Below are 15,969 nucleotides of genomic sequence, written 5' to 3' on the forward strand. Positions count from 1 at the left end.
AAGGGAGGCTCACTGCAGACAGAGGGCAAAGGCTTGGTGGCGAGAGAGCCCTGGGGACTTGGGAAATAAAAGAAGGCTCTCTCCTTTCCTCTCTCCCTCCCCCCTCCCTCTTCCCCCCCCCCCCCCGAACTACATATCGATTGTGTACCAGGCACAGTGCTGGACAACAGAGCCTAAGGGCTGAATGGTAAGAGCGGAAGCTTAGGGGCAGCAGGGGCCCAGGGCTCCGTGGGCCTGGGAAGCCACCACATACAGGAACCTGGGCTTTTGTCCCCAAACAAAGGGAAGTGAGTCCCTGTGCAGTCTCACCCAGGAGAACACATGACCAGGTTTGCAGTCCAGGAAGCTCCATGGGCCTGGCCACTGTGTCAGAGACCTGGCCTTAAAGCTCACCTGGTTTAACAGCCTTACCCCACCCCTTCCTCATCTCATCCATTGATTGAGCACCCAGGACGCGGTGGGCTGTAACCAGTGTGCCACCAAGGCGCCTTTCTGAAAGACGAGAGGGAGCCGGTTATGCGAGGGGAGGGTGCGTCATTGGCAGAGGAGAGAGTCCATGCAAAGGCCCTGAGGCAGGAAATCCTTGAGAGGAATTGAAGGGCAGCCATCGAGGCTACAGCTTGATGGGGGTGGGAAGGGGAGGACATTGTGTAGGGGCAGAAGAAACTGAACTAGAAATGTTGCAGGACATTTTTTGGGGGGGGCACACTTAGATTTTATTTAAGCCCAGTGGAAGCCTCCAGAACAGTGGTTCTCAACCTGTGGGTCACAACCCCTTTGGGGAATTGAACGACCCTTTCACAGGGGTTACCTGCTTCATAACAGTAGCAAAATGACAGTGATGAAGTAGCAATGAACATAATATTATGGTTGGGGGGTCACCACAACATGAGGAAGTGTATGAAAGAGTCACTGCATGAGGAAGGTTGAGAACCCCTGCTCTAGAAGAATTAGCACAGGAGACTGGCACTTCCTCTCCCAACTCCACTTTCCAGACAGAAGCAGGCTCAGAGAGGACAGATGCCTCTCAGTGGGGTGCTCACCCTGTTTGTCCAGACTGGTGAGCCTTGATATCTAACCACGTAGGTCCTGACCCATGTCCTCAAATGAGCCTGTGTTCCCATGAGTCTGGGCTGAAGGCCGCCCAGAGGACTGTGGGTAGAGAAGGCTGAGCAACACTCACCGGGCCAGGTTCACCACAGGCTCCAGGATGTTGTGTCCCAGGACAGCGCTGCACTCCCCGAAGGAGGCTCCCAGCTCCTGCAGGCCAGAGGGACAGTGGCACACATGCCTTGAGGAGACAGAGCCTGGAGAAGCCAGGTGGCAGCCTGTAGGACCAGAGTCTGGCCACGAAACAGAATCCTGCCCAATCCTTCCTGGAGCCAGCTCCCAACAGGCTGGTCCCCAGTTGTAACCCGTGCCCCACTCCCCTCCATCAGGGCTGACCCAGGTGTCACACTCGAAATACTCCCTCAGTCTTCAGAGTCCCAACTTAGAGAATGGCCTTTGGGGACATGTGCTAACCACCCGTTATGTGTTCTGGTTTTAAAAAGTACTTCCTTGGGAGGGAAATACTGGGGAAATAGTATAAAAAGGTGTAAGAGCAAAAGCAGAAAGCACTTCTGTTAGCATTTGGGTATAAATGTTGGTATGTGTTTTCTTGGATATACCTGAATCATGCTATTAGGTGACTGGTTACCATTTTGGTGGTGGCCCTGACTCATGGCCACCCTGTGTGGGTCAACGTAGAACTGTTTTTTTGAAAGTGGAATGCCAGGCCTTTCTCCAGGCCACCTCTCGGGGGACTTGAAACTCCAACCTTTGGGTTAGCAACTGGACGCATTAACCATTGGTGCCACCCAAACCGAAAAAAAAAAACCCACCCAAAAAACTCACTGCCCGCGAGTCAGTTCTGGCTCATATAGCTAACAACTGCCCCGTGGGTTTCCAAAACAGTAACTCTTGACGGGGATAGAAAGCTCGGTCTTTCTTCCTCAGAGCGGCTGGTGGTTTTGAACTGTTGACCCTACAGTGAGTTGCTCAACTGCAGACCACTATGTCACCGGGGCTCTTCCCAATAAGGTGGAGGAACCAGGAATTGAACTCACACACACACACACACGACATGCTTCCCCACTGAGCGACACACACACACACAGCCCCCCCACACACACACTGCTGCTCAGATGTTATAAGAAATGAGATTTCGGGAAGCTCCAAATGGTCAAATATTAGCAGCTCCGTATGGGTCAGCCCAGCCTACTGAAAGGACTACGACGGCCAAAGCAAACCAGGAGTCTCTCGGAAGAAGTACGGCCAGAATGTGAGATGGCGAGACTGCATCTCCCGTGCTTCGGCCCTGCGGTCCAGAGACCAGTCCCTGGAGAAGGACATCATGCCTGGTGGAGCAGAGAGGCGGTGACAAAGAGGAAGGACACAGTGGCTGCAGCGAGGGGCTCAGACGTAAGAAGGCCCGAGAGGCTGGCGCAGGCGCGGGCAGTGTTCGCCCTGCTGTGCACAGGGCCACGGTGAGTGGGCACCCTCTCGACAGCGCCTAATACCACCCTCACCACCGATCACGGACCCAGCTTGGCAGCCGGCTTCCTCTGCTTTAAGTGTCAGGCCTTAGCTTCCTCCCGCGCCCTGCAAGAGCCTTCCAGGACGGGCCTGTGCGAGGAGAGCGACTCACTGCCACAAAGTAACCACCAGCTTTGGCGGGGCGCGGGGCAGGCAGGACAGCCGGGGAAAACATGGTTGATTATATATTACCCACCGGTCTCCAGGATGCTTCCCTTTAGGGACTGTTATTTCTGAACCCGTCCTCCAGATCCATTGCTAGAGGAGAAGCGACCGTGACAAAAGGGACAACTACTACTTTTTAAGAGAGCAAAAAAGCTCCCCACCCCCCCCCCTCCCGCACCGCCCCAAGCCAGACGAGCTGGAGGCCAGAATAACATGCACGCGGGGAACATGGAGAATGGTGTGTCCGAGCGCGGGGGGTGGGGGGGCAGTCTTTATCTTTCCTCCTTCCTCCTCTTTTCCACGATTCTCCAGATTTTCTGGAAGGTGGTTAAATTCTAGTCACAGTTAACTAGGTGACGGGGCTTTCGACGTCCTCTTCCCAGGGAAGAGTCGGAGTCTTAAAATAGAGTAATTAGCAGGAAGGATGTTAATTAGAGACCCAAGATAAAATGAAGATTTGAGTGGGAATTTTAAGTGGGGCTCTCATAAGCCCTGTGACTCTGAGCGTGCCTTTGAGGGAGGTTGGGGCTCGCGCGTGGGAATTTGCTGATTCAGCGGTGAGTGTCACAGTGTGCCCACTGTCACAGGCTGGAGTTTGGGTCGGAGCTAGCCTCCAGAGAACTGCCCAGACCAGGGGGACCCCTAGCCAGTGCCCTGCAGGGCAGTGTCTGTCCAGTGCAGGTTCAGGGAAGGACGGACGGACGCTCAGCCGCTCACCTTGGCCAGTTGCTGCCCAGTCTCAGTGGGCACCTGCCGCTGCTCCTCACAGTCCATCTTGTTTCCCAGAAGAAGGATGACCGCCTTATCGGACCCTGCGTCCTACACACAGAACAGGTTCTCTCAGCCACAGCTGGTGCTCTATGCTGGGCCTGGGCAGACCTGAGAGCAGCATCCCGCTCCTGGCATGTGACCAGGGTTATGGGCCTGCCTCTCCCTGCCTCACCCCTCCACACCCTTCCATCTCACCCAGCCCCCGTCCCGTGTTTACAGTGAGTTTGCCCTTCCTCTCTGCCTGCAGACACCTCACCCACCTTCCAAGACCAGCCTCAACGACACCTCCTCCAGGAAGCCTTCGTGGATGGCCCCTGAACATGTCCCCTCTTCCTCTCAGTGGTGAGGTCCTTGGTTACCCAGCAGGCCTCCACTCACTTCCTACCCATTCCACGTGTAATAGCAACAATGGCTCATGTGTGCTGAGTTCTTGCTACATGCCAGGTGCCATGCCAAAAGCAATTAGATCAGTTCATCCTGACAAGTCCCCAGGAGAGGAGTAAGGAGAACCGAGTGCAGAGAGGTGAAGTGGTCTGTCTACAGTCACAGGATTTGTAGGCTGGGGAGTCAGGATTCAAACCCAGGTTCTGTCAGACCTCAAGCATTACTGTATCCAGCTGCCTTTGCCTCTTCCACCAGCCTAGAAACTTCTGGAGAGAAGCCCGGTCTGTATTTTAGTATCTACATGTCAACTCAGTGAGTGTGGGAAGTGCCTTATTCCTTGAGTTGAAGAAGATACCACGAATGGGCCCAAGATGGGTGTGTATAGGAAAGAAAGTTTCGCAGGATAAAGGAAGTAGTCTAGATTGGAGGCTGTACTGCGTGGTTGTGGTTTCTTTGCACTACGAAGCCCAATTCATTTCGTCAGTGCCCTCGGTGGGATGAATGGCCCAGATGTCTGCTGTTTCATTTGTAATTCTGGGAGGAAAGACGTGGGCAAGGTACATGCATCCTCCTGACCACAAAAACCGGGGCCACTCCTGGTGCCATCCACCCCTCCCCTCCCTTCCACCCCTCTCCCCCTCACCTGGAGACATTCCAGCCAGTAGTGCACGTGGGCAAAGCTCGCCTGGTTGGTGATGTCATACATGAGTACCACCCCATCAGCCTTGCGGAGTAGCTGCCGGGTCATGCTGTGGTACCTGGCCAGAGAGTGTGCGTGAGACCATGCCAGGCAGCCAGATGCCAGGCCTCGGCCTCTCTGGGCCTCGTCACCCCATCAACAAGCCAAATGCAAACAACCCACTGCCATGAAGTCCCTTCCAACTAACCAGACGACAGAGTCGCATTCCCAATGGCTTTCCCAGACTGTGACTCCACACAGACAGCCATAGTGCTCTCGGGGCAGTGGGTGGGTTTGATCCACCAACCTGGAGGTTGGCGGCCCAGCACTTAGCACCCCCTGAACCCCATAGCTCCTCTGTCTGTCAGGTGGGGAGATTTCACCTGTCCTGACTCCCTGAGAGAGCCTGCACAGGGTCTGCTCTTGCCCAGGCAGCTCTGGTTAGACAGGTCACATGTTCCCACTGCTCCAGTTTCACAAGGGACCCGAGGGTACTTACGACAAGTCTTCCTCCCCACTCTGTCCCCTCCCTGTCCCCTCCCCACAGGGAACTGGATGTCCAGTCCCTTAACTATGTCTCTATTTCCAGAGGTATTTGTGTTCATATAGGAATACAAATGCATACATGTGTATAGATATGTATGCCCCCCCACACACAAGGGGGTATCAAAAATGTGTGCCAGCATGGAATGGAAAGGGCACATCCCACAAGCTTTGAAGCCCCTCGTGCACACAGATGTCCTCCTTTCTGTGCGACACAAAACCGTGTGAAACGTTCCCCACGCTCCTGAAGACTCAACTTCCTGCACCTTGCATTTTTCCCGTGACAGAACGCGGTGGAGCGATCTCCCCGTTGGTCCCTGGTGAGGGTGCTCGGTCCCTTCGTAGAGTCAGTGTGTTTCACGATCAGTGTAGGTAGACCTTCCTTTATTGAGCTAGTGCCCGACTGATCCACTGTTTCGGGATGTGAATAGTCTTGGTCCCTCCATTCTTACAGGTCGGTCGGTGGGTGGGTGGCTGTAGGACAGAGTCCCAGAACAGCTAGGCCAAGGAGTCTGAGCCTTTTGAGGTTGATCAGCACGGCTTGGCAGGGACGTGGGTTCAGAAAGACGGTGACTGTACTGCCAGGCTGTGCCTGTTGCCCTGGCACCGCTGGCTTGGTCTTGGTCGGTCTCGCCTTCCCTGGAGCTCTTCCTGACATTGAACCTTCTGGTGGCCGATGGCCCTTTGCACTTGGTAGCCTCCTACTCCCGGGCCCTCTGTTCCCCCAGGCTCAGCCGGTGTCCCAACCACCACCAACGACCCCACCAAGGTGGGACCTGACCACAGAGCCCCTTACCTCTCCTGACCAGCCGTGTCCCAGAGCTGCAGTGCAAACAGCTTGTTGTCCACCAGCAGGGTCTTGACCCGAAAGTCCACTCCTAGGACACACACACAGGGGGCAAGGGCTCACATTACCATCCAGGAAGTCTGGCCATAACCAGCCACCACACTTGGGGCCACTGCGAGGCCATCCTGACTCCTGTGTGTCAGAGCGGGCCATGCCCGTAGGTCTGCCACGGCTGAGCATGGGCAAGTAGACTGCCTGCCAGGTCTTTCTTTCGAGGGGGCTCTCGGTAGGCAGCCACTGACACCACCCAAGACTCTGCCAGCCCAAAGGTGTCCAGATACACATATACCTATTCTCACCAATAGTCGTGGGGGGCGGGAGCTGTGCTCGGGGTGCTTGCTCTCTGGGCCGTGGAGGTCACTACCTCTGAACAGCTTGACCCCCCGCCCACAGGGTTCCCTGCCCTGCTGCACTCCACACTGGCATCAGTGCCAAGGGCAGCCCAAGACCCCCATGTTATATTTATCTCCAGGAGCACAGCCATCTTCCCAGCGAATTCCCATTCATGTGTATGAGGGGGCACCCCCCCGCCCAGATTTTTCCACCAAAGCTATGTATTTACTTATTTATTTTTACAAAACGACCTATCACTTTCCAAGTACTCTCCATTGCACTTAATACATTTGTCAAATCTGCGATTCCATTCTTGGAAACATTTTTCAAACTCCTCTGGATGGCTGACAGCATCTCCCTCGTGTTTTTCTTCACCTTTTCTATGTCAGCAATTCACTGTCCTTTCATGTCCCTCTTCATTTTCAAAAACAAAAAGCAGTCACATGGAGCGAGGGCAGGTGAGTCAGGTGCTTGGGGCAAGAGAGGCATGCCAAAAACTGGCGCACTGAGATGGCTATATGATTTGGTGCATGGTCGTGGTGGCAAAACCAGTCCTTTGCCATAAATCAGGCCTTTTTGGTTGTACACTGTTATACAATCTTTTCAGAACCTCTAACTAAAAAGTTTGATTAATAGTCTGACCTGATGGAATGAACTTCAAATGCACTACAACTCAACATTTTGTCCATTCAGGAAGTTGACAGATGTCCAGAACGAGGTTTGTCATCAGACGACATTTCACCTTTTTTGGAACGAGAAAACCACTCATACACTTGAGTTTTTCCCATAGTGCTGTGTTCAACATCACAAGTTTCTGTGGCATTTTTCCCAATCAGGCAACAAACTTTCACAGCCACATGCTGTTCTCTTAAATCAGCCATCACCAAAACCAAAATTTGGGTGAAACTGCTTTTACAAAAAAATTCACTTGCCAGAGAGACTTCCTAGGAGATGCCACTGGGTGCACTAACTCAGAGCGAGTTGCTCAATGTTCACCTGTCGGGGAAAATGTGTACTACGAAAGCTCTGCTCCACCCAGCGCAATTCCGGTTTTTTTGGGGTGCTCCTGCATATTCCTTCAGTCAACCGGGAAAGCCAGTCTGCCTTTACTGTTAGAACGCTGTGTCTTGGTCCCTCACTACTGTACACAGCGTCTCCCAGCGACTACACAGCAGGGCTCGGAAGGAGCAGGGCTCCAGGGACACCCTGCTGCTGGCTGAGTTGCCCATCCTCTGCTGCTCTACAGGCTCATTGACCTTGGACAAGTCATTCTGCCTCTCTGAGCCTTCATTTCCTCACTGCAAGAGGGGTTATTTTAAAAGATCTGCGTGGCAGGGTGAGTGGGATATAGTGAGGAACTTAAGTCAGAGGTTCAGCTTGGCTTCTAATGGGTATTTGAAAGTAGTGATTTATATTATCTTCTTATTAAAAATACCCATTAAAATGTTATCAATGATCAAATTTCAAAAATCAATCATAAAAATGTACTCATTAAAATGGATTACGAGCCCCAATAAAATAATTTAAAAATAAATAAATAAAATGGATTACATTAATTGTTCATAAAAATTGGTACATTATACTCTATTAATTGTCGTCTCCCTCAACCCCAATCTCCCAAATTTCACAGCCCACCCCTTCTTGTGCTGCTGCTACCTCAGACCCTTTCTGTCCCTGGTGTAGTGGCTGTGCACTGGGCTGCTAACCACAAGGAAAGCAGTTCAAAACCACCAGCCGCTCCCTGGGAGAAAGATGAGGCTTTCTATTCCTGGAAAGAGTGACAGACCCAGAAACTCACAGGGACAGTTCCGCCCTGTGTACGGGGTCACTATGAGTCGGCATCAACTCGGTGGCATGGAGGGAACCCTTCCAGGGAGGCTTAGAACCTTGAGAGTATCTTGTCCTGCAATAGCGCTCTTCCCAAGGAAGCGCGGCCAGGTGAGGGCGTGATGGGGGGGGGGTCCTGTTTTGTCCCCCTCCCCAGATCCTTTCCTAATAGAGTCCCGAGGCTACAGAGCACATGTAGGCTTCTAGCCAACCCAGCAAAGGTGCCCAAATCAAAGACCAAACTCACGGCCTTCAGGTGGTTTCTGACTCATCATGTGACCTTCCAGGACAGGGTAGAACTGACGCTGTGGGTCACTGCTTGCCGAAGTAGAAGTTCTCATCTTTCTCCCTCGAAGGGCCTCTTGGGGTCGAACTTGACTGCTGGACTTCACTACACAATGCATCGCGCATCACCCACCACACCATCAGGGGCTCCTTGAGAGACACCCAGACCTCTGCAACAGCAACGCCCCCTCCCAGCAGCACTCGCTGCTGCCCCTCTGTGGTTGCTGAGACCACAGACCCCACACCCACACCCCTGCTCCCTAAGAAGGCTGGAAAAGAGGCAGCTCCTTAGCAAAGAAGTTTGTCCTTAGCATCTGCTTCTAAAGGATGAGTGGTGTCGGAGTGAGTGGCTTACCCAGGGGGCTGCTAATCACGAGGTCAGTAGTTTGAAACCTAGGGAGAGAAATGAGGCTTTCTGCTCCCGTAAAGAGTTACAGTCTCAGAAATCCACAGTGGCAGCTCTACCCTGTCCTGCTGGAATCTACTCAATGACAGCAGCGAGAAAGAGAGAGAAAGCCTGAGAGACAGACAAACCCCACCCTTCAAGTCACCCCTGCGCCCCACTCCCTCCACACATGTTCCAAAGTGACCACGTAACCGTGAGGGATATCACGTTCACTGGCTGCCACGGGGGTTGGCCACTGGCTTTCTCCTGCAGTATCACTGGCTGAATCCAAACCACCAGCCTCCACTTGGCCCAGGGGCAGCGCAGAAGAAAGTCCCCACGATCGGCTTCCACAAAGAGTGGGGCCAAGGGAACCCTGTGGCGTGGTTGTGCTTTGGCATATGGACATCTGCCCACATGTCCCTGCACTTTCCTGAAAAACAGGCTACACTGGGACCAGAGGAGAATCTGCTAGGGATGGGATGCTCTCCCCTAGGCCTCGTAGCCCCAGGGAGGTTGCTGTGTGGAACTTAAAGGCAGGTGGACCACCGGTGAGCTTGGAAGGCAAGGTGCCAAGGGCATGAGTGCTGACCTCAGGGCCCAGCTTGGCCATGAAACGTAACCGGGTCTTCAAATCAATGCTTTTATCTGTGAAGGGGTGGCTGTCCTGTTAGGTGCCATTGAGCTACTCTGACCCATGGCACCCTGTGCACAATAGAACGAAACACTGCCCGTTCCTGCGCCAGCCTCACCTGAGGACTGAGCCTCTTGTTGCAGCCACTGTGCCAGTCCATCTTGTCCAGGGCCTGCCTTCTTTTTTTCTCGCTGCCCCTCCGCCTTAGCAAGCATGATGGCCTTCTCCGGGGACGGCTGTCTCCTGACCACATGCCCAAAGCATGTGAGACGGAGTCTCACCTTCTTTGCTTCTATGGAACATTCTAGTTGTATTTCTTCCAAGACAGATCTGTTCGTTCTTTGGGCAATCCGTGGTATCATCAATATTCTTTGCTAGCATTGACCCTTCTTCGGTCTTCCCTATTCAATGTTGGCATGTCTATGAGGCGACTGAAAATAGCGGGCTTAGGTCAGTCCTCAGAGCTGTTAATAAGCAAGCCTTCCTCCAATCCCGATGCTGCATTCTTCTTCTTCGGATAAGCCAGCCTCTCTCTTCTCTGAAATGGCTAGGGATGGGGTTAGCTCCCCAAAGCACCCATCTCTCAATGGGCTCTGGTCTCCCAGCTGGCCCTGTTCTCGCCTGCAAGCAAACCAGGGTGCTTATCTTTAGAGGGAAAGGAGGTGAATGGAGAGAGGGGGACGGACTCAGGGCCCCCGCAAGGCTTTTGACTGGTGAGACTGGAATCGCACCCCGCCCCTCACAAGCCCCCCAGTCGTATTAAAGCCTGCATGGACAACAGCCACCAGGTGGCGCTAAACCACAGCTAGGATTTGGGGTGGATTTGAATCCTGAGGCTAGGAATCTCAGGGCCTCCCAGCCCGCGCCAGCAGGGCAAACAGCTTTACTCTGTCCTTTTACAGCCCCGCGACCGTGTTTTCACTTATTTATTTTTCTTGATTGAATGGTGTAGAGCCTTCTTACCACATAATAACGGGAAGGCTAAATTATAAGGAGGGCCCCTGAAGGCCTAAGGCAGGGAAGACGCCTGGTGCATTGTAGGGTGGTCAGTAAACAGTAGCTAGGGAGCCCTGCAGACACTGTGACTCCGCCCGGCACCAGGCCCCGCCTACCGGGGCTCCCCCAGCCCAAGGCAGCTGTGAACAAGCTCTGCAAGTGCAGGCCCTTAGAGCAGGGCTCGAGAACCCGTGCTGGGTCCCTTGTGTGCAAGGCCTGCCTTCTGTCTACTCGCTGGCACCGGTCCCCAGCCAGCACATGCCCTGGATGATCCAAAGATTTAGGCCCCTCCAGCTTCGCCTCTAAGTGAGTCCCCCGCTTCCATGTTATTTTTCTTTAGTTCTAATCAAGTGTCACTGAAAAAGTAACAACAACAGAACACCACCCACTGTCACTGAATCAATTCCTACTCAAGGGGACCCCGTGAGGTGTCAGAGAAGAACTGGGCTCCACAGGGTTCTCAGTGACTGACTTTTTTGCAAGTAGATCACCAGGCCTTTCTTCCGAGGTGCATCTGAGCGGACTCAAACGTCCAACATTCCATTAGTTGCCAAGCACGTTCACTGTTTGCTCCAGCTAGCAAGGGGCCATATCTCACTAACCACTACCCCCTAGTTGACGCTGACCCACAGCAGCCCTGCAGTATGGGTTAGAGCTGCCCCCGTGGGTTTCCAAGACCAACTCTTTACAGCATCGCATTGGGCAAATCTGCGGCACAAGACCTCTTTCAAGTGCCGAAAAGCCAGGAGGTTGCCAGCGGTAGTGCTTCCCGTTGCTTCATATGCTTGCGAAAGTTGAACATTGAATAAGGAAGGCTGAAGAGGAATCGACGCTTTTGAATTACGGTGTGGGCGAGCAATCTGGAGAGTACCACGGACTGCCGAAAGAACGACCACGGCATCTGTCTTAGAAGGACAGTCAGAAGGATGCTCTTAGACGCGAGGTTGGCGAGACTTGGTCTCGCCTACTTTGGACGTGTATCGGGAAAGGCCAGTCCCCGGAGAAGGGGCTCTTTCATGCTGGGTAAAGTAGAGGGCAGCAACAAAGAGGAAGACCTTGGACAAGATGGGTCGACACCGCGATCCACACGGGCTCAAACATAAGGCACAGCGGCTCAGGACCGGGCGGTGTTTCGTTCTGCTGCGCGCCACGCTGCTATGAGGTGGCACCAACTCCGTGGCACCCAACGCCGTCTCTTCATGGGCGCTGAAAGCGTTGTGCTTTGGGGGTTCATTTGCAGGAGTCACTGGATTAGATATTAGCAAAGACGTATTTATAAGAATGACGACGTGTCGTGCCTGGGCGCTATTCTCCGCGCCTGCTGCGGGTCAGCTAATCCTGGTACTCTAGAGAATCCACACATGTGGCTCCCGTTACCAGGTGAGTGATGAAGGGCTCTGAACACTTTAAAAAACAAACCTACTGCCTTTCAGTTGATTCCAGCTCACAGCCACCCATTCAGGACAGAGGAGAACTTCTCCCTCAGGTTTGGGTCTGTAAATCTTTCATGGGCACACACATCCTCTTCTTTCTCCCTCTGGGCACTGCTGGGTTCAAACCACTACCCCACCAGGGTTCCTAGAGATCCTCTAGAGCAGGGTGGGGGGTGTTTGGGCCCGGGGGTGGTGTAAGGCCTGCAAACTCGTTAGTACCAGCTAACACCATGTAGCTCGTGGGAGACAGGCCGTTCCAGCCATCATGTTAGGGGAGATTAGTCAAATGTTTGAGCAGCTGCTCTTTCCCAATATCCCAATGGCTCTTAGCAGAAAAGCATGTTCCCCAGCCCTGCTCTAAAACTGCTGCCAATCGAGTCGTTGATTCTATCGCATAGCAACCCTCTGGGGTGGGGTAGAACTGCCCCTGTGAGTTTCCAATACGGTAGCTCTTCAGGCGTGTAGCAAGCCTGCTGTTTCTCCTGCGCAGGGGCTGATGGTTTTGAACTGTTGGCCCTGTGGCTATCAGTCCATAGGGTAACCCACTGCACCCCCCAGGGCTGCTGTGTGTGCTCCAGAGAGATGCAACAACTTTCCAGGGTCAGATTGTAAGCAACAGAGGTGGGATTTGAACTCTGGCACCTAGTTTCCTAGCGCCTCACACTCTAAACACAGCCTAGGTAGAAAAGGGCCCAGGGTGATTTCTTGCCAGTGCACGGCTGGCTGGCCTGGAGCCAGTCAGGAGCAGCCCCAGCCTTCACGGGCCCTGCAGCTCCCTGCCCTTGGGCTGTGTGTGTGTGTGTGTGTGTGTGTGTGTGTGTGTGTATGTGTAGACTTGCTTGTTCTCACCCCCACCCAGAGCTGGTACCCAAATTGCAGGGTGCTTTGTTGATGGGGCACATTATAAACTAATCAGATCAATGGAGAAAAGGCAAATTACCTGTCATTAGAGATGATTAGTAAAGTAGTGAGATTAATGCCCATATAAGATCCTGTTTCTCCCGGGGCTCTTGGCCAGGGCAGAACCTACAGTAACATCAGGGCTGGCCCACCTCGGGCCTGCTCCGCCTCCTTGGCCCAGGGCCCCAGTCCGCCCCTCCCTGGTCGGGCGCTTACCCACGGTAGCAGTAAGCCCAGTGGCGAAGGAGTTCTGATACAGCAGGTGCAGGAAGGTGGTCTTGCCCACGCTGGAGTCCCCCAGGAAGATGACATGGAAGACGTAGTCAGGGTCAGCCTGGCGTTCGTTGGCCGGGAGTTCCCCTGGCAGTGGGGATTGATCAGCCTCCTGGGCATCCATCGCTGAGTTCTCCGGCCTGTTCTCTGCCCTCCACTCCCTGGATTGAGGGGGGCCCTGCTCCCCTGGTTTCTCAGCTATGGGTGGGGGCCTGGGCTGGGCTGCCAGCACAGCTGTGGTGGGGAGGGTGGGTGTGGGCCCTTGGGGACCCGCTCCCTCAGCAGGCTGAGCCCCCATGGGGACGGGGCCACCTGGGGCTGGGGGCTTCTCATGAGCAGCGACCTCTGCTTTAGCCTGAGCCTGGGGTGGGTCGTGGGGCCGAGGGGCATCTTGTGAGGGGTATTCTGAAGGCCCAGCTCCCAGGCCCTCGGCCTCAGCTGACTGCTCTGCACCCGTGTCCTGCCCGCCTTGGTCATCTTGTTGCCCTTGCTCAGCTCTGGGCTTCTCATCCAGACTCTGCTGGGGGAGAGCAGGCAACTCGTCTGGTCTGAAAACCTGGCCATGAGCCCCTCTGAGTCCCCCAGGATGGCCCTCCTGCTCGGCTGGACCCGGCGGGCCTGGCTGTAGCCCCTCTGTGGGAGTTGGGGGTTCCAGCTCCTGGGAAGGCCCTGGCACGAGGGTCCCAGAGCCTGGAGGCTGTGGCTTTTGCTCGGAATCTGACATATGTGGGTCCTGAGGGAGGGACTCTGTCTGCCTGGACACCCTGGCTGAGGCAGGCTCAGGGTCCTGGCCCTTGTCATCCGGACCTGAAGGCTGGAATAATTCCCCGGGCCCAGCAGGGGCCTGGGGAGGGGGAGGTTCCGCATGAGGAGGGGACTCCTCTTCCAAAGGGATGAGCATTTTGAGTGTAGCTGCCACCAGGCTCCCTGACTCCCTAGCCGGGACCCCTGGGAAGTCCCAGTGGAAGTGGGCCTCGGGGCCAGGCTTTGGCTCATCCATGGCTTCCAGGCCTGGAGGCTGCAGAGGCTGCTCTGAACTACTGTCCTTCCCATCCGGGCCCCCGCCTTCCCCTTCCTCAGCTCTAGCCGGGCCTGTGGGGGAGGTCTTTGAAGCCCCATTGAGATCTGAAGCCGGCTCCTGACCATACATTGAGGCATGTGGCTCCGAGATGGAGATGTGCCGGACCACGCGCGGTGTCTGTGGGGCTGAGGGGGCTTTCGGGGTGGGGGGTGGGCTCCAGGAGAGCTGTAAGGCTTGGGGAGCTGCTGGGGGGCTTCTAAAGCTGCTCAGGAGCTGGTCCCAATCATCGTTGTCCCCAAAAAGCCCAGGCAGGGGTGTCTCGTCAGGTGCGCTGGCCTGAGGATCTGGGGTCTCCTCTTGCCCTACTTGGGGGTCACTGGAAAGGAAGAGGGAGGGGCCCAAAGGGGGAGGGCGTCACCCCAACCCCACCAACATCCCTTTCCATCCTTTGTACACCCACACCTGGCCCTCCCTCCTAGCCTCTGTTCCTGCAGCCTTCTTCACCTGGCATGCCCCCCCTCCACCCCTCTTCCACTCCACCAAGGACCAACCACCTGATCAGCCTGGCCCTCACCCTCCTCCAAGCTGCAGCAAATAGAGTGCCTGCCAGAGAACCGGCATCCCATGAGGCTGTGTGTGTGTGTGTGTGTGCGTGTGCGCGCGTGCGCATGCGCATGAGCTGTGTGACCTCGGGCATGTTGACTTTCCTCTGTGTGCCTCAGTTTGCTCCCTTGTGCCCTGCCAGGTGGGCACGATCACCCCCACCTGGCCCGGGTGTTGAAAGAATAAAGGAGGTAGCCTGCGTGGGCACAGCCTCCCCGCCCACCTCTTCCAGGAAGCCACCCAGGCCTGGTCACCACTTGCCTGCTCTCCTCCTCCACCTGCCAGGACACTTGGCCCTTGGCCGCTTTCAGGTGCTCCCTGGTCGCCTGCAGCTGTCCCTGCACCTCCGCCAGCCGCCCGGCCAGGTCTCGCTCAGCCTCTCGAAGCTGCTGGTTCTCTGCGCTGGCCTCCTGCTGGGTGCTGCTCAGAGCGTCCAGCTGGGTCTCCAGCTGTGGGGGGCAAGGGGGGGAGGTGGGGAGAGGAGCCCGCTTGGCAAAGGCTCCCAAGGCCACTCAGGGGCCTAGACCACCTCCCCTCCTTTAGGGCTCCTGGAGACCACGCTTAAAACAGGCTTGGGGTGGGCACCCACCTTGTCCTAATCAGCACCCATTCCAGGGAGCCCCCCAGCCAGGAGAGACATTTCCACTGCCCAGTCAGGACGAGAACGGACAAAGCGAGGGACTGTAACTGCCGCACCACCAGGGCGGACGCATAAACCAGTCCTCGCCTCCTCTGCCGCCCCCCCGAGGCTGCTCAGCCCTGAGCCCCAGCGGACCTGCCCACCAGCCTGCTGACCCGACCACAAGCCCTGAGACTCCCAAGTACAGTTCAGACTCCCTTTGCTCTGGCGAGGAAGCCGGGGCTCAGAGTCTGCCTGTGGCCAGTTGCGCACTGACAATGGAGACGAGCGAATGTCACCCTGTCACCGAGCCTGTGCACTGGCAGGACCTCGCTCTTGTCCATGGAGGACCTTCCGGTCCAGCAGATCTGTGTGAGGCAGTGGATGGGATCATCGCGTCTCACAGGTGGGAAAACGGAGACGCGGGCAAGCGTAGTGACGATCTGGGCTAGCATGGCTCTGGTGGAGCTCCGGTGGTGCTGTGGGTTAGGCGTTAGGCTGCTCGCCTCCGGGTCAGAGGTTCAACCCTACTAGCTGCACCCAAGGAGCACGTGTGACCTCAAAAACCCCACACAGGCTCATGATGAGTCCGAATTGACCCAAGGGGGAGCGAGTTCAGGTTTAAGTGGAACAACAGGGATTTGAACTCATGTCCCTTGGTTCCTCATTTAAGAAAAGGGCCCCAGACAACTTT

The 15,969-nt window shown here is 55.3% G+C and overlaps 1 protein-coding gene across 1 annotated transcript in view; it reads right to left on the reverse strand.

Annotated features, from left to right (window-relative positions):
• The window catches only part of RAB44 (RAB44, member RAS oncogene family), a 35,681-nt gene that overhangs the window by 461 nt on the left and 19,251 nt on the right, over positions 1–15,969 (reverse strand). Inside the window, exons 7-12 of the mRNA XM_075553804.1 lie at positions 14,918–15,105; positions 12,976–14,429; positions 5,916–5,997; positions 4,541–4,655; positions 3,460–3,561; positions 1,184–1,260 (exon numbers count right to left, since the gene is read on the reverse strand). Coding sequence (XP_075409919.1) covers positions 1,184–1,260; positions 3,460–3,561; positions 4,541–4,655; positions 5,916–5,997; positions 12,976–14,429; positions 14,918–15,105 — 2,018 coding nt within the window. The remainder of the gene's footprint in view (positions 1–1,183; positions 1,261–3,459; positions 3,562–4,540; positions 4,656–5,915; positions 5,998–12,975; positions 14,430–14,917; positions 15,106–15,969) is intronic.

This window comes from Tenrec ecaudatus, chromosome 7 (assembly GCF_050624435.1).
Source record: "Tenrec ecaudatus isolate mTenEca1 chromosome 7, mTenEca1.hap1, whole genome shotgun sequence".
NCBI lineage: Eukaryota > Metazoa > Chordata > Mammalia > Afrosoricida > Tenrecidae > Tenrec > Tenrec ecaudatus.